Source organism: Triticum urartu, chromosome 3A, assembly GCF_056163025.1.
Source record: "Triticum urartu cultivar PI428250 chromosome 3A, HENAU_Tu73, whole genome shotgun sequence".
Classification (NCBI taxonomy): Eukaryota; Viridiplantae; Streptophyta; class Magnoliopsida; order Poales; family Poaceae; genus Triticum; species Triticum urartu.
The window spans coordinates 427,565,807-427,591,699 of NC_141875.1; the positions used below are offsets into that span (position 1 = coordinate 427,565,807).

Sequence of the window (25,893 nt, forward strand, 5' to 3'; positions counted from 1 at the left end):
TTAAATGTTAGAGAGTCTTCACATAGTTGCATAATTATTCGACTACTCATTGATCTTCACTAATATCTTTCGGAGAAGTTTGTCATTTTCTCTAGTGCTTCACTTATATCTTTTAGAGCATGGTGGTAGTTTTGTTTTGAAGAAATAGATGAACTCTCATGCTTAACTTAGATTATTTTGAGAGTCTTAAATAGCATGGTAATTTGCTAATATGCTAGGTATCCAAGATTAGTAAAACTTTCATATAGAGTGCATTGAATACTATGAGAAGTTTGATACTTGATGATTGTTTTGAGATATGAGGATGGTAATATTAGAGTCATGCTAGTTGAGTAGGTGTGAATTTGAGAAATACTTGTGTTGAAGTTTGCGACTCCCATAGCATGAACGTATGGTGAACCGTTATGTGATGAAGTCGGAGCATGATTTATTTATTCATTGTCCTCCTTATGAGTGGCGGTCGGGGACGAGCGATGGTCTTTTCCTACCAATCTATCCCCCTAGCAGCATGCGCGTAGTACTTTGTTTCGATAACTAATAGATTTTTGCAATAAGTATGTGAGTTCTTTATGACTAATGTTGAGTCCATGGATTATACGCACTCTCACCCTTCCACCATTCCTAGCCTCTCTAGTACCGCGCAACTTTCGCCGGTACCATAAACCCACCATATATCTTCCTCAAAACAGCCACCATACCTACCTATTATGGCATTTCCATAGCCATTCTGAGATATATTGCCATGCAACTTTCCACCGTTCCGTTTATTATGACACGCTCCATCATTGTCATATTGCTATGCATGATCATGTAGTTGACATCGTATTTGTGGCAAAGCCACCATTCATAATCCTTTCATACATGTCACTCATGAGTCATTGCACATCCCGGTACACCGTCGGAAGCATTCATATAAAGTCATATCTTGTTCTAAGTATCGAGTTGTAATTGTTGAGTAGTAAGTAAATAAAAGTGTGATGATGATCATTATTAGAGCATTGTCCCAGTGAGGAAAGGATGATGGAGACTATGATTCCCCCACAAGTCGGGATGAGACTTCGGACGAAAATAAATAAAAGAGGCCAAAGAATCCCAAATAAAAAAAAGAAAGAGAAAAGAGGCCATAAAAAAAGAGAGAAGGCCCAAATAAAAAAAATAAAAAAATAAAAAAAATGAGAGAAACAGAGAGAAGGGGCAATGCTACTATCCTTTTACCACACTTGTGCTTCAAAGTAGCACCATGATCTTCATGATAGAGAGTCTCCTATGTTGTCACTTTCGTATACTAGTGGGAATTTTACGTTATAGAACTTAGCTTGTATATTCCAATGATGGGCTTCCTCAAAATTGCCCTAGGTCTTCGTGAGCAAGCGAGTTTGATGCACACCCACTTAGTTCTTTTGTTGAGCTTTCATATACTTATAGCTCTAGTGCATCCGTTGCATGGCAATCCCTACTCACTCACATTGATATCTATTGATGGGCATCTCCATAGCCCGTTGATACGCCTAGTTGATGTGAGACTATCTTCTCCCTTTTTGTCTTCTCCACAACCACCACTCTATTCCACCTATAGTGCTATATCCATGGCTCACGCTCATGTATTGCGTGAAGATTGAAAAAGTTTGAGAACATCAAAAGTATGAAACAATTGCTTGGCTTGTCATCAGGGTTGTGCATGATTTAAATATTTTGTGTGGTGAAGATAGAGCATAACCAGACTATATGATTTTGTAGGGATAGCTTTCTTTGGCCATGTTATTTTGAGAAGACATGATTGCTTAGTTAGTATGCTTGAAGTATTATTGTTTTTATGTCAATATTAAACTTTTGTCTTAGATCTTTCGGATCTGAATATTCATGCCACAATTAAGAAGAATTACATTGAAATTATGCCAAGTAGCACTCCGCATCAAAAATTCTGTTTTTATCATTTACCTACTCGAGGACGAGCAGGAATTAAGCTTGGGGATGCTGATACGTCTCCAACGTATCTATAATTTTTATTTGCTCCATGCTATATTATCTACTGTTTTGGATGTTTATGGGCTTTATTATACACTTTTATATCATTTTTGGGACTAACCTATTAACCCAGAGCCCAGTGCCAGTTTCAGTTTTTACCTTGTTTTAGGGTTTCAAAGAAAAGGAAAACCAAACGGAGTCCAATTGACCTAAAACTTCACGGAACCCATTTTTGGAAGGAAAGAAGCCCAGAAGACTTGAAGTGCACGTAAGGGAAGCTTTGAGCAGGCCACGAGGTAGGGGGCGCGCCCTCCACCCTCGTGGGCCCCTCGTGGCCCCCCTGACGTACTTCTTCCGCCTATATATCTCCATATACCCTAAAAACATCCGGGAGCACAATAGATCGGGAGTTCCGCCGCCAGAAGCCTTCGTAGCCACCGAAAGCCAATCTAGACCCGTTCCGGCACCATGTTGGAGGGGGAATCCCTCTCCGGTGGCCATCTTCATCATCCCGGTGCTCTCCATGACGAGGAGGGAGTAGTTCTCCCTCGGGGCTGAGGGTATGTACCAGTAGCTATGTGTTTGATCTCTCTCTCTCGTGTTCTTTATTTGGCACGATCTTGATGTATCGCGAGCTTTGCTATTATAGTTGGATCTTATGTTTCTCCTCCCCCTCTACTCTCTTGTAATGGATTGAGTTTCCCCTTTGAAGTTATCTTATCGGAGTGAGTCTTTAAAGATTTGAGAACACTTGATGTATGTCTTGCCGTGCGTATCTGTGGTGACAATGGGATACCACGTGACTCACTTGTTGTATGTTTTGGTGATCAACTTGCGGGTTTTGCCCATGAACCTATGCATAGGGGTTGGCACACGTTTTCGTCGTGATTCTCCTGTAGAACTTTGGGGCACTCTTTGAGGTTCTATGTGTTGGTTGAATAGATGAATCTTAGATTGTGTGATGCATATCGTATAATCATACCAATGGATACTTGAGGTGACATTGGAGTATCTAGGTGACATTAGGGTTTTGGTTGATTTGTGTCTTAAGGTGTTATTCTAGTACAAACTCTAGGGTTGTTTGTGACACTTATAGGAATATCCCAACGGATTGATTGGAAAGAATAACTTTGAGGTGGTTTCGTGCCCTACCATAATCTCTTCGTTTGTTCTCTGCTATTAGTGACTTTGGAGTGACTCTTTGTTGCATGTTGAGGGATAGTAATGTGATCCAATTATGTTATTATTGTTGAGAGGACTTGCACTAGTGAAAGTATGAACTCTAGGCCTTGTTTCAACGCATTGCAATACCGTTTACGCTCACTTTTATCATTAGATACCTTACTGTTTTTTATATTTTCAGATTACAAAAACCTTTATCTACCATCCATATACCACTTGTATCACCATCTCTTGGCCGAACTAGTGCACATATACAATTTACCATTGTATTGGGTGTGTTGGTGACACAAGAGACTCTTTGTTAGTTGGTTGCAGGGTTGCTTGAGAGAGACCATCTTCATCCTACGCCTCCTACGGATTGATAAACCTTAGGTCATCCACTTTAGGGAAATTTGCTATTGTCCTACAAACCTTTGCACTTGGAGGCCCAACAACGTCTACAAGAAGAAGGTTGTGTAGTAGACATCACTCCCCTACAGGGTTTAATGTTCTCGAGAGCCATGCCCGCAGTTATGTGGCAGATGGGAATTTTTAATATTCGGTTGTAGAGAACTTGACACCAGATCCGAAATAAAATACACCAACCGCGTGCGTAACCGTGACCATCTCTTTTCGAGTGAGTCGAGAAAGAACACGGTGGGGTTATGTTTGAACATAAGTAATTCAGGATCACTTCTTGATCATTTGTTAGTTTGCTACCGTTTGCGTAGTTGCTCTTCTTATTCTTGTACTCATAAGTTAGCCACCATACAATGCTTAGTTCTTGCTACAACCTCGCCACTTAACCATTCCATACCCATTAAGCTTTGCTAGTCTTGATACCCATGGTAATGGGATTTCTGAGTCCTCGTGACTCATAGATTACTACAACAACAGTTGCAGGTACATGTAAAGTGATGCTTTGACGTGAGAGCGATGCTTTCTTGTTTCGGAGATCTTCCCCATCTTCTTCGATCAAGGGATAGGTTCCGGGTCCGGAGCCTAGGATTAGCAGGGTGGATGTCGTTCTTTTTTGTTGTTTGATTTCATCCGTAGTCGGATCCTGCTCTTATGTATGATGATTGCTATGTATTGATGTATTCATGTTGTAGCTTGTGGCGAGTATAAGCTTTTATCTTGTATCCTCATCTATTCAGTACATGGTATGTTGTAATGGTATCCTCCTTGCTATGCGCTCGAAATGCGGTTGTGCCCCAATCATGAGTTCACCACGTGATTGGGGTAGAATCGTGCTACCTCTTGAGCACTGCGTTGGTTTTCCCCGAAGAGGAAGGGATGATGTAGCAAAGTAGCGTAAGTATTTCCCTTAGTTTTTGAGAACCAAGGTACCAATCCAGTAGGAGGCTATGCGCGAGTCCCTCGTACCTGCACAAAACAAATAAATCCTCGCAACCAACGCGAATAGGGGCTGTCAATCCCTACACGGCCACTTACGAGAGTGAGATCTGATAAGATAATATTTTTGGTATTTTTGTGATAAAGATGCAGAGTAAAATAAAGGCAAAGTAAAAAAGCAATGGAAATAACTAAGTAGTAGGAGATTAATATGATAAAGATAGACCCGGGGGCCATAGGTTTCACTAGTGGCTTCTCTTGGGAGCATAAGTATTCTACGGTGGGTGAACAAATTACTATTGAGCAATTGACAGAATTGAGCATAGTTATGAGAATATCTAGGTATGATCATGTATATAGACATCACGTCCGAGACAAGTAGACCGACTCCTGCCTGCATCTACTACTATTACTCCACTCATCGACCGCTATCCAGCATGCATCTAGAGTATTAAGTTAAAAACAGAGTAACGCCTTAAGCAAGATGACATGATGTAGAGGGATAAACTCATGCAATATGATGAAAACCCCATCTTGTTATCCTTGATGGCAACAATACAATACGTGCCTTGCTGCCCCTACTGTCACTGGAAAGGACACTGCAAGATTGAACCCAAAGCTAAGCACTTCTCCCATTGCAAGAAAGATCAATCTAGTAGGCCAAACCAAACTGATAATTCGAAGAGACTTGCCAAGATAACCAATGATACATAAAAGTATTCAAAGAAGATTCAAATATTGTTCATAGATTGACTTGATCATAAACCAACAATTCATCGGTCTCAACAAACACACCGCAAAAAGAAGATTACATCGAATAGTTCTCCACAAGAGAGGGGGAGAACATTGTATTGAGATCCAAAAAGAAAGAAGAAGCCATCTAGCTAATAACTATGGACCCGTAGGTCTGAGGTAAACTACTCACACTTCATCGAAGGGGCTATGGTGTTGATGTAGAAGCCCTCCGTGATCGATGCATGCCCCCTCCGACAGAGCTTCGGAACAGGCCCCAAGATGGGATCTCGTGGATACAGAAAGTTGCGGTGGTGGAATTAGGTTTTTGGCTTCGTATCTGATCGTTTGGGGGTACGTAGGTATATATAGGAGTTAGGAGTACGTCGGTGGAGCAACATTGGGCCCACGAGGGTGGAGGGCTCGCTTGGTGGGGGTGGGCGCGCCCCCTACCTCATGGCCTCCTCTTTTGTGTCTTGACGTAGGGTCCAAGTCTCCTGGGTCTTGTTCGTTGAGAAATCACGTTCCCAAAGGTTTCGTTCCGTTTGGACTCTGTTTGATATTCCTTTTCTTCGAAACCCTAAAACAGGCAAAAAACAACAATTCTGGGCTGGTGTAACGCCCACGATGCGGCTATATCTCCCACGTGTCGAAGCACGACTTAGAGGCATAACCGCATTGTAAGCAATGTCGCAAGTGGGGTAATCTTCATACAAACCATGTAATAAAAAAGAAAAGAGGTACATAGTTGGCTTACACTCGCCACGTCACACAATAGCATAAATATCATTACATTCATCCAGATACAATCAAGGTCCGACTACGGAACCAAAATAAAGAACAACCCCAAAAGCAATGTATGTCCCCGATCGCCCCAACTGGGCTCCACTACTGATCGTCTGGAAAGGAAATGTAGTATCGTCCTGAGTCCTCATCGAACTCCCACTTGAGCTCAATCGAATCTCCTGGAGCGGTATCATCGGTCCCTGCATCTGGTTTTGGAAGTAATTTGTGAGTCACGGGGACTCAGCAATCTCACAGCCTCGTGATCAAGACTATTTAATCTTATAGGTAGGTAAAAGGTATGAGGTGGAGCTGCAGCAAGAACTAGCTAATATGGTGGCTAACATATGCAAATGAGATCGAGAAGAGAAGGAAAAGGCACGGGCGAGAAACTATGATCAAGAAGTGATCCTAGAACAACCTACGTTCAAGCATAACACGAGACCGTGTTCTCTTCCCGGACTCCGCCGAAAAGAGACCATCACGGCCACACACTCTGTTGATTCATTTTAGTTAAGTTAAGTTTAAGGTTTTCTACAACCGGACATTAACACATTCCCATCTACCCATAACCGCGGGCACGACTTTCGAAAGTTCAAATCCCTGCAGGGGTGTCCCAACTTAGCCCATCACAAGCTCTCACGGTCATCGAAGGATATTCCTTCTCCCAAGACAATCCGATCAGACTCGGAATCCTGGTTACAAGACATCTCGACAATGGTAAAACTAAACCAGCAAAGTCGCCCGAATGTGCCGACAAATCCCGGTAGGAGCTGCACATATCTCATTCTCAGGGCACACCGGATGAGCGCTCCGTACAACTAAAAGCAAACCTCGAGTTTCCCCGAGGGGGCGCTGCAAAGGGCTGTAGTTTGGACCAACACTCAAAGGAGCACTGGCCCGGGGGTTTAAAATAAAGATGACCCTTGAGTCCGCAGAACCCAAGGGAAAAGAGGCTAGGTGGCAAATGGTAAAACCAAGGTTGGGCATTGCTGGAGGAGTTTTATTCAAGGTAAACTGTCAAGGGGTTACCATTATAACCCAACCGTGTAAGGAACGCAAAATCAAGGAACATAACACTGGTATGACGGAAACTAGGGCGGCAAGAGTGGAACAAAACACCAGGCATAAGGCCGAGCCTTCCACCCTTTACCAAGTATATAGGTGCATTAAAAAAATAGATAAGATATAATAATGATATCCCATCAATAAACATGTTCCAACAAGGAACAAACTCCAATCTTCACCAGCAACTAACAACGCTATAAGAGGGGCTGAGCAAAACGGTAACATAGCCAAACAACGGTTTGCTAGTACAAGGTGGGTTAGAGGTTGACATGGCAATATGGGAGGCATGATAAGCAAGTGGTAGGTATCGTAGCATAGGCATAGCAATAGAGCGAGCATCTAGCAAGCAAAGATAGAAGTGATTTCGAGGGTATGGTCATCTTGCCTGCAAAGTTCTCCGGCTTGACGTTAGCTTGATCCTCGTAAACGTACTCAACGGGCTCCTCGATCACGTACTCGTCTCCCGGCTCTACCCAAAGCAAGAACACTAATAAAGGGAGACACAATCAACCACAGTGCAATGTGCAAACAACATGATGCAAAACATGGCATGATATGCGGGATGTGAAATGCAATGCATATGCATCTTTCGGAAAGGAAAGATTGAACCTGGCCTCAACTTGGAAAACTAAGAGTGCCACTAGAAAGATGAGTTGATTTCGGTCGAAATCGATATAAAGATCACCGGAATCGGATGCACGGTTTGCAAATGGCAAGCAAAACAAATATGGCACCGATCTGCAATTAACAGCACGAGGCCATCTAAATGCATCAAGAACAACAAGCTACGACACTCTAACATAGCGACAAATCACGTGGCAGGGATCCCCTCAAGAATCTTAACAAAAGATGAACACTGAGCTACGGCTAATTCACTCAATAGCAAGTTCAAACAAGCATGGCAAATGTGTAAAAGATATCAGGTTACAGACTTAGTAAAAATAACAACGTGTCAGGAATTTAACATCAGGAAGAAATGTTTAGAGCAAGATAACAACATGCTACAGGAACATAACATGGCAAAGCAAGGCATGGCAGGAAGCTACTAAGAGCATAAAACAAAAGTCCCTTACTTACCATAAGCCAAAAGGGATCAGAAAATACAATGGCAACCATGTGAACATAGCAACTTTGGTTACCAGATTCAGACTTAGAAGAAAACTGGAACATGGCAAAACAGATATTAAGTAGGCATGATTACAAGCTCGATGCACTCACCACAAGGCATTGCATGACAAACTAAGCAAACACCCAACAAGTAGACATGGCATTGAAGCTAAACATGGCAAGACCAACCTCATAGCATGCATGGATCAACTACAACAACCTCGACAAAAATGCTTAACACGTAAACATTCTGCTAGGAACATCTTATAGCAAAAGTAGAGCTCGATTGAGTCAAGCTAGGGTGCTCCATAATTGCAAACAAAGACATGGATGGATAGAGCACAACAATATCTCAAAATCATCCTTACTTATCATGCTCAAAAGAGGCATGGATCACTCTGTAGCAACAAGAATACATGGCATAAAAATATTAACAGGGCAATGACTTAGAAGATTTCTGTCCCTAAAATCAGCAACATTACGAGAGCTACTTGGCATGCTTGTGCTAGTCACCACAAAGATCACAAAAATACATCGCATACACCCCTGTAAAGATGACATGGCATACTTCAAAACACATGTAGGGCTCAAGTTCATAGGAGGCACACATTAATCATGGCAAAAATGACAAAAGTCCAAATCCTGATAAGGATCTGAAGCTAAACATTGCATAGCACTCTTGTAACAGCATTTAGGCCATCAAGATGAACTCAAATGAACATGGTGCAATGGGATGAAATTAAGTACTCGTCGAGACGAACAATTTGATATGCTACACGCCCAAAACGGAGCCACGAATGCAGAGTTATGGCATGACGAAAAATGCTAAAAATCTGGGAGTTAGGAGAGAAAGTCAACCATCTCAGATCAGATCTAGGGTTTGCACGCAATCTGAGGTAGTGGCGAATCTCGCCGGATCTCCGCCGAAGTTGATGCGGGGGCGGCCAGAGCAGGCGCGGGGGCTCGCCGGAGAGGGCCGGATGGCGGTGGACGGCGATGGCGGTGGCGGCGCCGCGCGGTGAGGGGCATGGCGCCTCGGGCGGTGCGGAAGCCGAGGCAACGAGCGGCGATGTCAGCGGCGGGCGACGACGGGGTGGCGCCTCGGCTGGATTCCGGCGACACGGGGGCCGGCAGGGAGTTGGCGGCGGATGGCAGAGTGGCGAGGAGCGCGCGGCGCGCGGCTACGGGCCGTGGGGGCCCTCCGTGGGCCGGGTGGGCCGGCGCAAACGGCGTCGAAGTGGGGCTCCGCGGTGCCACTCGTCAAGCGGGGGTTGGACGGGGGAGCGGGGCGGACACGTACGGCGGCGCGAGGAGAGGGAGAGGTTAGGGTTCATCCGAGATTTTCGGGGGGAGATCTATATTTATAGGTAGAGGGAGCTAGGAGGCTCCAAATTGAGCACGGTTTGCGGCCACGCGATCATGATCGAATGACCTAGATGATGGAGGGGGTTTAGATGGGTTTTGGGCCACTTTGGAGAGGTGTTGGGCTGCAACACACACGAGGCCTTTTCGGTCCCTCGGTTAACCGTTGGAGTATCAAACGAAGTCCAAATGGCACGAAACTTGACAAGCGGTCTACCGGTAGTAAACCAAGGCCGCTTGACAAGTCTTGGTCCAATCCAAAAACGTTTAACACCCGCACAGGAAAAGAGGTAGAAAGGGACACCGGAGGACATAGGAGCGCCGGAATGCAAAACGGACAACGGGGAAAATGCTCGGATGCATGAGACGAACACGTAAGCAAATGTAATGCACATGATGACATGATATGAGATGCATGACAAAGACACAACAACACGAAGACAAAAACCAGACAACGAGGAAATATCATAACTTAGTGCCGGAAATGGCAAGAGTTGGAATACAAATATGGCAGGTTACATACGGGGTGTTACAACACTCCACCACTACGAAAGGATCTCGTCCCAAGATCTAGGACTAGAAAAACTTCGGGTATTTAGAACAGAGGTGGTCCTCGCGTTCCCAGGTGGCTTCACGGTCGGAATGATGTGACCACTTGACTTTTAGGAATTTGGTAGACTTGTTGCGAGTCTTGCGCTCAGTTTCTTCAAGAATAGCAATAGGGTGCTCATGATAAGAGAGGTCTTCTTGGAGATCAATCTCTTCGAAGTTGACGGTGCGGTCAGGAGTCTTGAAACACTTGCGGAGTTGAGACACGTGAAACACATCGTGCACATTTGCAAAGTTGGATGGAAGCTCAAGTTGATAGGCGAGATCGCCTCTTTTGCCAATGATCTTGAAAGGACCCACGTATCTAGGGGCAAGCTTCCTGTTGATACCGAAGTGACGAGTACCTTTCATTGGAGAGACGCGGAGGTAGACATGGTCTCCGATCTCGAAAGACAAGTCACGATGCTTGCTATCATAGTAACTCTTCTGGCGCGATTGCGCGGCTTTGAGATTTTCACGAATGACTTTGCACATTTCTTCTACCTCTGTGATCAAGTCATTGCCAAGATGTTGGCGTTCACGAGTCTTTGACCAGTTAAGAGCAGTATGACACTTTCTGCCATAGAGAATCTCGAATGGGGCCTTGCCCGAACTCACTTGGAAGCTGTTGTTGTAGGAGAACTCGGCATATGGAAGACAATCTTCCCACTTCATACCTAAAGAAATGACACAGGCCCTGAGCATATCTTCAAGAATTTGATTTACTCGCTCGACTTGGCCACTAGTTTGAGGATGAAAGGCTGTGGTGAAGCGAATGTTGGTGCCCATGGCCTTCTGAAAAGAATCCCAGAACTTGGAGGTAAAGATGCTACCACGATTTGAAGATATCAACTGCGGAATGCCGTGCAGAGAGACAATCCTGGAGGTATATAGCTCTGCCAACTGAGTTGCTGTGATAGATTCTTTGATAGGAAGAAAATGAGCCACTTTAGTGAGCTTGTCGATGACAACAAAGATAGCATCATTGCCACGCTTGGACTTCGGAAATCCAGTCATGAAGTCCATCTCAATATGGTCAAACTTCCATTCTAGAATGGCAATAGGTTAGAGGAGACCAGCTGGTCGTTGGTGTTCTGCTTTCACTCTTCTGTAGACATCACATTCATTCATGAACTGAGCAATCTCGCGCTTCATTCGAGTCCACCAATACGACTGCTTGAGGTCATGGTACATCTTTGTACTTCCAGGGTGAATAGAGAGGAGTGAATTGTGAGCCTCATTCATAATGACTTTACGAAGGTCACCCTTAGGAACAACAATGCGATCCTCGAAGAATAGAGTATCCTTGTCATCAATACGATAGCACTTGTACTTGGGTTGACTCTTGGCAATCCCAATCTTCACCTTCTTCACCATAGCATCGAGAAGTTGAGCCTCGCGAATCTGATCTTCCAAAGTAGGAGAGACTTGGAGGTTGGCAAGGAATCCTTGAGGAACAACTTGGAGATTAAGTTTGCGTAAAGCTTCACAAAGCTCTGGTTGGTAGGGCTTGAGAATCAAACTGTTGCAGTAAGCCTTCCTGCTCAATGCGTCAGCAATTACATTGGCCTTGCCTGGAGTATATTCAATACTCGGATTATACTCTTGAATCATTTCGACCCAACGAGTGTGTCTGAGGTTGAGGTTTGGCTGAGTGAAGATGTGCTTGAGACTCTTGTGATTAGTGAAGATGTCCACTTTTCTTCCCAATAAGAGATGTCTCCAAGTTAAAAGAGCATGGACAACTGCCGCCAACTCGAGGTCATGAGTGGGGTAGTTCTTTTCGTTGGGCTTCAACTAGCGAGAGGTATAGGCCACAACTTTATTCTCTTGCATCAACACTGCACCGAGACCTTGAAGGGAAGCATCACAGAAAACTTCAAAAGGTTTGTATTCATCAGGAGGAGTCAGAACTGGAGCAGTGACTAGCTTCTCTTTCAGGGTGTTGAAAGTGATGTCACATTCAGGCGACCAAACGTACTTTGCATGCTTCTGGAGAAGGTTGGAAAGAGGCGTCGCGATCTTTGAGAAGTTCTCAATGAACCTTCGACACTAGCTTGCGAGCCCAAGGAAGCTGCGGAGTTGCTACACATTCTGAGGTGGTTCCCAATTCACAATTGCAGACACCTTCTCAGGATTAACAGCTATGCCCTTGGCGGAGATGATATGTCCAAGGTAGAGAACCTCATCGAGCCAAAACTCGCACTTTGAAAACTTCGCATAGAACTGATTTTCTCTGAGTTTATCCAGCACCAATCTCAAATGCTTGGCATGATCCTCTTTATTCTTGGAAAAGACCAAAACGTCATGGAGGTAGACCAAGACGAAGTCATTTGTGTAGGCGTTGAAGATGAAGTTCATCATGCGAGAGAATGTTGGAGGAGCATTGACAAGGCCGAAAGACATGACAGTGTATTCATATGAACCAAAGCTTGTTCTGAATGCTGTCTTGGGGATATCTTCTTCACGAATGTGAATCTGATGATAGCCCATACGGAGATCAAGCTTGGAGAATACTTGAGCGCCTTTGAGTTGTTCGAAAAGCTCATTGATGTTGGGAAGTGGGTACTTGTTCTTTATGGTCTTCTTGTTCAATGGACGGTAGTCGGCACAAAGTCGATCCGTTCCATCCTTCTTCTTGACAAAAAGAACACCATAACCCCATGGAGAAGAACTTGGTCGGATGAGATGTAACGCCCTCGATGCGGCTATATCTCCTACGTGTCGAAGCATGACTTAGAGGCATAACCGCATTGAAAGCAATGTCGCAAGTAAGGCAATCTTCACAACATCCCATGTAAATATATAATAAAAGGGGAAGGTACATAGTTGGCTTACACTCGCCACGTCAAACAAAGTACATAAATAGCATTACATCATCCAATCACTCATGGCCCGACTACGGTGCCAAAATAAAAGATCAACCCAACATGCGACACGGTCTCGATCGCCCCGACTGGGCACCACTACTGATCATCAGGGAAAGACACATAGTAACGCCATGAGTCCTCGTCGAACTCCCACTTGAGCTCAAGCGCGTCAACTGGAATGGAGTCATCAGGCCCTGCATCTAGTTTGGAAGTAATCTGTGAGCCATAGGGACTCAGCAATCTCGCACCCTCGCGATCAAGACTATTTAAGCTTATAGGTAAGGCAAGGTAAATATGTGGAGCTGCAGCAAGCGACTAGCATATATGGTGGCTAACCTGTTCGCAAAAGAGAGCGAGAAGAGAAGGCAAAGCGCGAACGAATAACTAGAGAACAACCTGCGGTAAGCATTACTCCAACACCGTGTTCACTTCCCGGACTCCGCCGAGAAGAGACCATCACGGTAACTCACACAGTTGATTCATTTTAATTAAGTTAAGGTTCAAGTTATCTACAACCGGACATTAACAAATTCCCATCTGCCCATAACCACGGGCACGGCTTTCGAAAGTTCAAATCCCTGCAGGGGGTCCCAACTTAGCCCATGACAAGCTCTCACGGTCAACGAAGGATATTCCTTCTAGCGGGAAGACCCGATCAGACTCGGAATCCCGGTTACAAGACATTTCGACAAGGTGAAACTAAACCAGCAACACCGCCCGAATGTGCTGACAAATCCCGATAGGAACTGCACATATCTCGTTCTCAGGGCACACTCAGATTGTCTTAGGTACGGATAGGCCAGCCCAGAGTTGCCCTTGGTGGCCACCGGCAGCTGACAGGTTGGACCAACACTCAGAGGAGCACTGGCCCGGGGGGGGGGGGTTAAAATAAGATGACCCTCGGGCTCCGGAAACCCAAGGGAAAATGAGGCTAGGTGGCAAATGGTAAAACCAAGGTTGGGCATTGCTGGAAGAGCTTTATTCAAGGCGAACTGTCAAGGGGTTCCCATTATCACCCAACCGCGTAAGGAATGCAAAATCCGGAAACATAACACCGATATGACGGAAACTAGGGCGACAAGAGTGGAACAAAACACTAGGCGAGAGGCCGAGCCTTCCACCCTTTACCAAGTATATAGATGCATTAAGATAACAAGATAATATAGTGATATCCCAACAATAAATAATGTTCCAACAAGGAACGGTCTCCAATCTTCACCTGCAACTAGCAACGCTATAAGAAGGGCTGAGCAAAGCGGTAACATAGCCAATCAACGGTTTGCTAGGACATGGTGGGTTAGAGGTTGGACATGGCAATTTGGGAGGCATGATAAGCAAGTGGTAGGCATTGTAGCATAGGCATAGCAAAAGAGCGAGCATCTAGCAAAGCAAAGATAGAAGTGATTTCGAGGGTATGATCATCTTGCCTGCAAAGTTGTCAGAGTTGACTGGATCCTCGAAAGCAAACTCAACGGGCTCCTCGTTAGCGAACTCGTCTCCCGGCTCTACCCAAGCAAGACAAACAAGCAACAAGAACACAATCAACCACGTGCAAAGCTCAAACAAACATGATGCAACATGGTATGCTATGCGGGATGCGATATGTGATGCATATGCAAGATTTGACAAGAGATAAATGAACCTGGCCTCAACATGGAAATCCAAGTGTGCCACTGGAAAGGTGAGGTGATTCCGGTTGAAATCGATATAAAGAACGCCGGAATCGGATGTACGGTTTGGAAATGGCAAGCAATTCAAATATGGCACCGGTCTGCGATATATAGCAAGTAGCCATCTAAATGCAACAAGACAAACATGCTACAGCACCCAAACATGGCAACAAAATACATGGCAGGGATCCACTCATGATGCTTAACAAAAGTTGAACACTGAGCTACGGCCAAATCATTCATTACCAGGTTCAAACAAGCATGGCAAAAGTGCAATTGGTAAACAGATTTCAGACTTAGTGAAATTAACACAAGCCTGGAATTTCAGGTCAGGTAGCACACTTTCGAGCATGAAAACTATATGCTACAGGAACTTAACATGGCAAATCAAGGCATGGCATGAAGCTACTCAAAGAGCTTAACAAAAGTCCCTTAGTGACCTTGAGCCAAAAGGGATCAGAAAATACATTTGCAAGCATGTGAACATGGCAAAAACATAAACAGATTACAGACTTAGAGAAATTCCAGGACATGACAAAAACAGATTCAACATGGCATCTTTACAAGCTTGATTAACTCACCACAAGGCATGTCATGGCATGGAACAAACTCTAGCATGAAGTAGACATGAAAAATGAAGCTAACCATGTGCCAAACCACCTCATAGCGCGTTTCAAATAAATCACACAAAAATGCCAAAACAACAATATGATGTAAAATGACATGAATGCAAACTTGCTTAAATGCAGAAAATAATGCCACCACTGGATTGTTGGGATTTTTCTACCCCAAAAACATATATAATGTGTTGGGGTTGCTGTTGAGAAATCATCACAAGTGCAATAAGTTAGAAACTGCCCTAAATGGAATATGACAGAAATGGCATTTTCCTTATTTGGAAACGTCCAGATATGGACTTGCCCGAAATGGAAAGCGGGGACTTGCCTTAAATGGAAAAAATCGCTGGGAATAAAAAGAAAAGGAAAACGTGGGGCTATGGGAGGATGACAGGTGGGGTCATCCTGCCAGTGAGTCATGTGGGAGATAAGAAAAAAAAAGGGAGTTTAACATGTGCCCGCGGGGGATCGAACCCGGGTCTCCGCGGTGCGGGCTTGCATGGTCAACCACTGGGGTAGCTTGGTGCTACTGGAAAGATATGGGGTTCTGCCTCCTATGAGCTGATCCTAGGTCGAAGATGACCTCCAGGTCGAGGTCAGAGACGACGACGGCGGCGGCGACGGCGGCAACTGACGGAGCAGAGGAGCTCCGGCGGGCATGCGGGGTCGACAGGGGAGCACGTGCAGCAGAGCGCTTGGGCGCTCGAGCACGAGCATAGCTCTGCTTGGGGCCATGGCGTGCGCAGCGAGCAAGGAAGCATCACGCCGCGACGGTGAAGCAGGCATGACGCGCGTGGGGGAGGATGCGCGCGGGTGCGACTTGCGCGTAGCGGGGCAGACAATAGATTCCGGAGCAGGGAATGCACGGGCATGCGGCAGCGGTACAGAAGCTACACAACAGCAGCAACACAAAAACGCAGACTGTCGGAGCACCGAGAGCGCGCCAAAGACACGGAATAGGAGAGTCCTACGGGGTGTCTACACGCCATGCAAAAGACTGAAGAGGGAGGTGTGTTACCCAGCTCACCCTAGGACATGACGAGCTTGCCGGAGACGCGTTGAAGGCGACGAGAGGGAGCTCTGAAACTGGCGGGGCTGCTGTCCAGGAAGAAGAGGGAGAAGACAGGTCGGAGAAGTCGATCTGGAAGCCTTTTGGCCGCGTGCGTCGTGGAAGGAGACGTAGTGGAACTTGACGGACTCCCCCACGGCGGCAGAAGAGATCGGACACGGTCGGAGAGGCTACCCCGAGATCGAGCTCGAGCTCGGCCGGAGCATGGTGGGCAGGGAGACGGCGTGGGCTTGGAGACTCACCTGGAGGCGGAGAGGGAAGAAGAGGAGGGGGAATCGGTCAAGAGGAGACCCTAGGGCACCAAGGACAACTTTATAGGGGTCTAGGGACGAACCCCGGCCGTCAAATCATCGAGAGTGCCGACGTGGACACGCTGGATGCACTGCCATACAGGAGGACGAAGCTCCTGTACGCGTGGGCTGACTGGGCCGCGGGAGATGTGCTCTGATGGGCTGCGGGAGAGGGAAAAAGCCCAATTAAGGCCTTTGCCCTTTTACTTTAGTTTTGTGAATTAAATCCACAGCTATAAAAAAAGAAAAGTCCAGGGAGGTAGCAGAGATATATGGCAGAAATAGAAATAGCCACAAGCTCCTGGAATTATAGGCCATTTGAATAAATTACTTTGGGGATTTTTACAGGAAGAAAATTAAATCAAGTTTGAATTAAATTCAAACTTGAGTAATTTTTAACCTAACCAAAACATATTCAAAAGAGTTGAAAATTGGCAGAGAGGACTTACACATGGTTCAAGATTTACAGGGAGAAGATGAACATTAAAAGAGAAGGGAAAGTGACACTTGTAAAAAGAAAGGAATAGAAGGAGAGGTGGTGATGCATGGAGGTGGTGATGCATGGAACACACATAGAACATGCAACAACATATCATGCATGAATGTCATGGAAAAGCAAGTTCGCATAAGCCCAATACAAACATAGATATGCACATGATGCAAACATATGATGAGGGCATAGTGCAACCATGGATGACAAAAGAGATATGACAAAGCAAAAACAAGAAAAGCAAAGACAAACAAAACAAACCCAAAAAGAACCCACAAAGAGGAAAACTACTTAGAATAGATGAAGAACAAGATGGATATATTGCCAAAATGGGAAGTTTTACATCTGGGGTGTTACAACACTCCACCACTACGAAAGGATCTCGTCCCGAGATCTAGGACTGGAAAAACTCTGGGTACTCAGAACGGAGGTGATCCTCGCGTTCCCAGGTGGCTTCACGGTCAGAATGGTGTGACCACTTGACTTTGAGGAATTTGATTGACTTATTGCGAGTCTTGCGTTCAGTCTCTTCGAGAATAGCAAGGGGGTGCTCACGATAAGAGAGATCTTCTTGGAGATCAATGTCTTTGAACTTGACAGTGTGGTCAGGAGTCTTGAAGCACTTGCGGAGCTGAGAGACATGGAACACGTCATGCACATTTGCAAAGTTTGAAGGAAGCTCGAGTTGATAGGCGGGATCGCCTCTCTTACTGAGGATTTTGAAAGGACCCACGTATCTAGGGGCAAGCTTCCCTTTGATACCGAAGCGACGAGTACCTTTCATTGGAGAGACGCGGAGGTAAACATGATCTCCGATCTCGAAAGCCAAATCACGATGCTTACTATCATAGTAGCTCTTCTGGCGCGATTGCGCTCCTTTGAGGTTATCGCGAATGACTTTGCACATTTCCTCTGCCTCTGTGATTAAGTTATTTCCTAGAAGTTGACGTTCACCGGTTTCAGACCAGTTGAGAGGGGTACGACACTTCCTGCCATACAGAATTTCGAATGGGGCCTTGCCCGAACATGCTTGAAAACTGTTGTTGTAGGAGAATTCAGCATATGGAAGACAATCCTCCCACTTCATACCGAAGGAGATAACGCAAGTCCTGAGCATATCTTCAAGAATCTGGTTGACACGCTCGACTTGACCGCTAGTCTGAGGGTGGAAAGATGTGCTGAAGCGGATGTTGGTGCCCATGGCCTTCTGAAAAGAATCCCAAAACTTGGAGGTAAAGATGTTGCCACGGTCTGAAGAGATCACCCGTGGAATACCGTGCAGAGAGACAATCTGAGAGGTATACAGCTCCGCCAATTGAGCTGCAGTGATAGACTCTTTGATAGGCAGAAAGTGAGCCACTTTCGTGAGTTTGTCGATGACAACGAATATAGCATCATTGCCACGCTTGGACTTTGGAAACCCAGTCACGAAGTCCATCTCAATGTGGTCAAACATCCATTCCGGAATGGCAAGAGGTTGGAGGAGACCAGCTGGCCTTTGGTGTTCTGCCTTCTCTCTTATGCAGACATCACACTCATTCACGAACTGCGCAATCTCATGCTTCATTCGAGTCCACCAATAAGCCTGCTTGAGATCCTGATACATCTTCATGCTCCCAGGGTGGATGGAGAGGAGTGAATTGTGAGCCTCGTTCATGATCACTTTACGAAGGTCACCTTTGGGCACAAAAATACAATCCTCGAAGAAGAGAGTATCCTTTTCATCAAGGCAGTAGCACTTGTACTTGGGTTGACTCTTGGCAATCCCAATCTTCACCTTTTTCACCATAGCATCAAGAAGCTGGGCTTGGCGAATCTGGTCTTCCAAGGTAGGAGAGACTTGAAGGTTGGCGAGGAAACCTTGAGGAACAACTTGTAGATTAAGTTTGCGGAAAGCTTCACAAAGCTCGGGTTGATAAGGCTTGAGAATAAGACTGTTGCAGTAAGCCTTCCTGCTCAATGCGTCAGCAACCACATTGGCCTTGCCTGGAGTATACTCGATACTCGGATTATACTCTTGAATCATTTCGACCCATCGAGTCTGCCTGAGGTTGAGATTAGGCTGAGTGAAGATGTACTTGAGACTCTTGTGGTCAGTGAAGATGTCCACTTTTCTTCCGAATAAGAGATGTCTCCAAGTCAAAAGAGCATGCACAACCGCCGCCAACTCGAGGTCATGAGTGGGGTAGTTCTTCTCGTTGGGCTTCAACTGGTGAGAGGTATAAGCCACAACTTTCTTCTCTTGCATCAACACTGCACCAAGACCTTGGAGAGAGGCATTGCAAAAGACCTTGAACGGTATGGATTCATCAGGAGGAGTCAGAACTGGAGCAGTGACCAATTTCTCTTTCGAAGTGTTGAAAGCAATGTCACATTCCGGAGACCAAACGTACTAGACATGCTTCTGGAGAAGATTTGAGAGAGGCTTCACGATCTTTGAAAAGTTCTCAACGAACCTTCGACAGTAGCTTGCGAGACCGAGGAAGCTACGGAGTTGCTTCACGTTCTGAGGTGGTTCCCAATTCACAATTGCAGACACCTTCTCAGGATTCACCGCAATGCCCTTGGCAGAGATGATATGCCCAAGATAAAGAACCTCATCAAGACAAAATTCGCACTTTGAGAACTTGGCGTAGAACTGGTGTTCCCTGGGCTTATCGAGAACCAAACGCAAGTGCTTGGCATGATCTTCCTTGTTCTTTGAAAAAACCAGAATGTCATCGAGATAGACCAAAACAAAGTCATTTGTGTAGGCGTGGAAGATGAAGTTCATCATGCGAGAGAAAGTCGGAGGAGCGTTGACGAGGCCAAAAGACATGACAGTGTATTCATATGAACCATAGCTTGTCCTGAAAGCCGTCTTGGAAATATCTTGCTCACAGATTCGAATCTGATGATAACCCATACGGAGATCAAGCTTGGAGAATACTTGGGCACCTTTTGAGTTGTTCGAACAGCTCGTTGATGTTGGGAAGTGGGTACTTGTTCTTGATAGTCTTCTTGTTCAACGGACGGTAGTCAACACAAAGTCGGTCTGTTCCATCCTTCTTCACAAAGAGTACTCCACAACCCCACGGAGAGGAACTAGGTCGGATGAGACCCATTCGCTCTTGAATATCGAGTTGCTTCTTCAGCTCCTTCAACTCTTCAGGTCCGAGCTTGTAAGGACGCTTGCAAACCGGTTCCGTGCCAGGCTCAAGATCAATGACGAATTCAACTGGCTGGTGCGGAGGCATTCCTGGAAGCTCTTCTGGAAAGACGTCTTGATATTCCCAAACGACTGGAATTTGCGAGATAGCATCCAGTTCACCCTTCTCGTTGAGAGAAAACAGACGGATGGTATCATCACGAGTAGCAAAGACAATTACATCCTCAGACGAATGAGTTAATTGAATCTGCCTGGCAGCACAATCAAGCTGAGCCTTGTGCTTAGAAAGCCAATCCATTCCAAGAATAAGATCAATATTCGAGTCACCAAGAACCGAAGAAGATAGAAATTTGTAGTCACCCAAAGTGATAGTAACATCCGGAGCAATGGAGTTAGCATGCATGCGCCTACCGGGAGAGACAACTGGTAATGGTCTAGGCAAAATTTGCAAGGCCAACCCATGCCTAGATGCAAACGGTCTCGAGATGAAACAATGCGATGCACTAGTGTCAAAAAGAAGTTTAGCTGGAATATCGTTAACAGGGAGGTTACCCATGATGACATCTGACGAGTCCTCTGCCTGAGCTGCATTCATCAAATTGACCTTGGCGTGCTTGGGGTTATGCTTGACCATAGCTGTACTTGCCGATCTCACAGGAGGAGGGAGACACCTCTGATTCAAGCATTTGTTGGCGTAGTGACCCTTCTGTTGGCACTTGTTGCACGTGACCTCTGAAAGCGGACGGTGATACGGAGCACTCGATCTTGGAGCTTGAGACAAAGTCTTGTTCTGAAAGCCAGGGTTGGGTGGGTGGGAAGATCCACTGCCACCTTTTCTCTTCTGATACGGCTGATGGAACGGAGGAGGAGGAAGCCAATACTTCTGCTGCTTGGCCACTTGAGTAGAGGAAGAAGGAGTAGCATCTCTGACTCTCTTCTTGGAAGCATCACACTTCAGTTGAGCAGCATCTTGCTTCAATGCCATGTTGTAGAACTCATCGTACCTCAAGGGCTCAAAGAGAACAAGAGCTAGCTGAATTTCTTCTCTGAGACCACCCCTGAACTGATATATCATGCTCTTCTCATTCGGGACGTCCTGCTTAGCGAAGCGGGTGAGCTTCTGAAACAACTTGTTGTAGTCATAGACAGACATAGAGCCTTGCTTCAGGTTGCGGAATTCCTCACGCTTGTTTTCAACCACGCTCTGGGGAATATGATGAGCTTTGAAGTCTTGACGGAATTCATCCCAGGTAATCACACGGCCTCCTCTAGAATCCTTGTACTGCTGGAACCATTCTGCAGCTTGGTCTTTGAGTTGGAAGGAAGCGAACTTGAAAAAGTCCTCAGGCCTGACATTACTGCACTCGAAATGCTTGCACAAGTCCACGAGCCAATCGTCAGCATCAGTTGCCTCAACACAATTGCTGAAAGTCTTTGGCTGGTTAGCAAGGAACTGGTTGAGTGTAGTAAAGTGATTCTGATTGTTGCCTTGGTTGCCTTGGTTCGCTTGGTTGCGCTCTTGAAGAATTTGCATGATCAACTGCGTGTTTGCATTGGTTGCGGCCATCACAACTTGCCATGCCTCCGGAGGAGAGGGAGGTGGTGGCGGATCCTGATTCTGATTCTGATTGCTGCTCTTAGCAGGAGCCATCCTGAAGAGGGTGACATCCGTTAGCACATTGACAGATAAAATGAAGCTGAATCAAGCGGTTTGAAATTGCAACATATAGTCTTCACATCCGAACATAAGAACGAATTCATTCCACTTGAAATGGTCACATATCCATAAATTGAGAAGCCACTTAGAATTTAGGTAGAGGAATAAATCAACAAGATACGGATCAAGAACGAATACTCGTTAAGAAATCCCAATCTCAAACCAAATATCCGTGGAAGAAGAACTAGAGCTACAAGAATTCCCACCTATGAAACTCCCGAACCTTTCCGGTTATGCAATCAGGTGTTGGGGATACAAGGGAAGCATAATATCTCACCCAAACCTAGCAAATCCTACATCCAGCGGTATCCATCCTTCAACACATAACCGAGAAAAACTTCGGAAACCATCTACCTCAACCTTCGAAAAGCATCCGTTATACAAGTTATGGCAATACTCCCGAACTCCCCCCCCCAGTACTGGGTGGCGTCGAGGTTATCTCACCAACAACTGCATAAAAGAGATTTTCGATGTCGGTGAACTAAACTCAGGTATTCCAGAACTGCAACGATAAAATTGTGACGACAACACCTCGGAGCTCAACTCCCTGGGACACTGCCACAACCCCTAAATGACAGGAGGCACCAAGAACAATGTTCTTGTCACAAATCCATCGGAACGATTCCAAGATACCCGCGTGATCCTAAATTTTTTTAGTGAAATTTGAGAGGAGAAGAGTCAAAACTCTACGTCAGGATGCCTTACCAGAGCGATGAGGAGACTGGGGAGTAAAAAGAATTCCTAAACTCTCCGATATATAATTCCTAAATGACTCAAAACATTTTTCTAGACTGAACAACGACTGCTAAAAACGATCAAGCAGTGGGGGCTCCTAAGGTCGGGGAAGGCTCTGATTACCAACTTGTAACGCCCTCGATGCGGCTATATCTCCTACGTGTCGAAGCACGACTTAGAGGCATAACCGCATTGAAAGCAATGTCGCAAGTAAGGCAATCTTCACAACATCCCATGTAAATATATAATAAAAGGGGAAGGTACATAGTTGGCTTACACTCGCCACGTCAAACAAAGTACATAAATAGCATTACATCATCCAATCACTCATGGCCCGACTATGGTGCCAAAATAAAAGATCAACCCAACATGCAACACGGTCCCGATCGCCCCGACTGGGCACCACTACTGATCATCAGGGAAATACACATAGTAACGGCATGAGTCCTCGTCGAACTCCCACTTGAGCTCAAGCACGTCATCTGGAACGAAGGATATTCCTTCTAGCGGGAAGACCCGATCAGACTCGGAATCCCGGTTACAAGACATTTCGACAAGGTGAAACTAAACCAGCCACACCGCCCGAATGTGCCGACAAATCCCGATAGGAGCTGCACATATCTCGTTCTCAGGGCACACTCAGATTGTCTTAGGTACGGGTAGGCCAGCCCAGAGTTGCCCCTGGTGGCCACCGACAGCTGACAAGTTGGACCAACACTCAGAGGAGCACTGGCCCGGGAGGGGGGGGGGTTAAAATAAGATGACCCTCGGGCTCCGGAAACCCAAGGGAAAATGAGGCTAGGTGGCAAATGGTAAAACCAAGGTTGGGCATTGCTGGAAGAGCTTTATTCAAGGCGAACTGTCAAGGGGTTCCCATTATCACCCAACCGCGTAAGGAACGCAAAATCCGGAAACATAACACCGATATGACGGAAACTAGGGCGGCAAGAGTGGAACAAAACACTAGGCGAGAGGCCGAGCCTTCCACCCTTTACCAAGTATATAGATGCATTAAGATAAAAAGATAATATAATGATATCCCAACAAGTAAATAATGTTCCAACAAGGAACGGTCTCCAATCTTCACCTGCAACTAGCAATGCTATAAGAAGGGCTGAGCAAAGCGGTAACATAGCCAATCAACGGTTTGCTAGGACATGGTGGGTTAGAGGTTGGACATGGCAATTTGGGAGGCATGATAATCAAGTGGTAGGCATCGTAGCATAGGCATAACAAAAGAGCGAGCATCTAGCAAAGCAAAGATAGAAGTGATTTCGAGGGTATGATCATCTTGCCTGCAAAGTTGTTAGAGTTGACTGGATCCTCGAAAGAAAACTCAACGGGCTCCTCGTTAGCGAACTCGTCTCCCGGCTCTACCCAAGCAAGACAAACAAGCAACAAGAACACAATCAACCACGTGCAAAGCTCAAACAAACATGATGCAACATGGTATGCTATGCGGGATGCGATATGTGATGCATATGCAAGTTTTCACAAGAGATGAATGAACCTGGCCTCAATGTGGAAATCCAAGTGTGCCACTAGAAAGGTGAGGTGATTCCGGTTGAAATCGATATAAAGAACACCGGAATCGAATGTACGGTTTGGAAATGGCAAGCAATTCAAACATGGCGCCGGTCTGCGATATACAGCAAGTAGCCATCTAAATGCAACAAGACAAACATGCTACACCACCCAAACATGGCAACAAAATACATGGAAGGGATCCACTCATGATTCTTAACAAAAGTTGAACACTGAGCTACGGCCAAATCATTCATTACCAGGTTCAAACAAGCATGGCAAAAGTGCAATTGGTAAACAGATTTCAGACTTGGTGAAATTAACACAAGCCAGGAATTTTAGGTCAGGTGGCACACTTTCGAGCATGAAAACTATATGCTACAGGAACTTAACATGGCAAAGCAAGGCATGGCATGAAGCTACTCAAAGAGCTTAACAAAAGTCCCTTAGTGACCTTGAGCCAAAAGGGATCAGAAAATACATTTGCAAGCATGTGAACATGGCAAAAACATAAACAGATTACAGACTTAGAGAAATTCCAGGACATGACAAAAACAGATTCAACATGGCATCTTTACAAGCTTGATTAACTCACCACAAGGCATGTCATGGCATGGAACAAACTCTAGCATGAAGTAGACATGAAAATGAAGCTAACCATGTGCCAAACCACCTCATAGCATGTTTCATAAAAATCACACAAAAATAACAAAACAACAATATGATGTAAAATGACATGAATGCAAACTTGCTTAAATGCAGAAAATAATGCCACCACTGGATTGTTGGGATTTTTCTACCCCAAAAACATATATAATGTGTTGGGGTTGCTGTAGAGAAATCATCACAAGTGCAATAAGTTAGAAACTGCCCTAAATGGAATATGACAGAAATGGCATTTTCCTTATTTGGAAACGTCCAGATATGGACTTGCCCGAAATGGAAAACGGGGACTTGCCTTAAATGGAAAAAATCGCTGGGAATAAAAAGAAAAGGAAAACGTGGGGCAATGGGAGGATGACAGGTGGGGTCATCCTGCCAGTGAGTCGTGCGGGAGATAAGAAAAAAAGGGGAGTTCAAGATGCGCCCGCGGGGGATCAAACCCGGGTCTCCGCGGTGCGGGCTTGCATGGTCAACCACTGGGCTAGCTTGGTGCTACTGGAAAGATATGGGGTTCTGCCTCCTATGAGCTGATCCCAGGTCGAAGATGACCTCCAGGTCGAGGTCAGAGACGATGACGGCTGCGGCGACGGCGGCAACTGACGAAGAAGAGGAGCTCCGGCGGGCGTGCGGGGTCGACAGGGGTGCACGTGCAGCAGAGCGCTTGGGCGCTCGAGCACGAGCATAGCTCTACTCGGGGCCATGGCGTGTGCAGCGAGCAAGGAAGCAGCACGCCGCGACGGCGAAGCAGGCATGACACGTGTGGGTGAGGATGCGCGCGGGTGCGACTTGCGCGCAGCAGGGCACACAATAGATTCCGGAGCAGGGAATGGACGGGCATGCGGCAACGGTACAGCAGCTACACAACAGCAGCAACACAAAAACGCAGACTGCCGGAGCACCGAGAGCGCGTCAAAGACACGGAACAGGCGAGTCCTACAGGGTGTCTACACGCCATGCAAAAGACTGAAGAGGGAGTGC

General features: G+C 45.8%; 1 protein-coding gene across 1 annotated transcript in view; it reads left to right on the forward strand.

Moving 5' to 3' along the window:
- LOC147979944 (uncharacterized) overlaps positions 1-25,515 on the forward strand; it is a 40,171-nt gene extending 14,656 nt beyond the window's left edge. The window contains exon 2 of the mRNA XM_087515409.1: positions 25,453-25,515. Within this exon, the coding sequence (XP_087371535.1) occupies positions 25,453-25,515 (63 nt within the window). The remainder of the gene's footprint in view (positions 1-25,452) is intronic.
- Positions 25,516-25,893: the final 378 nt, after the last annotated feature.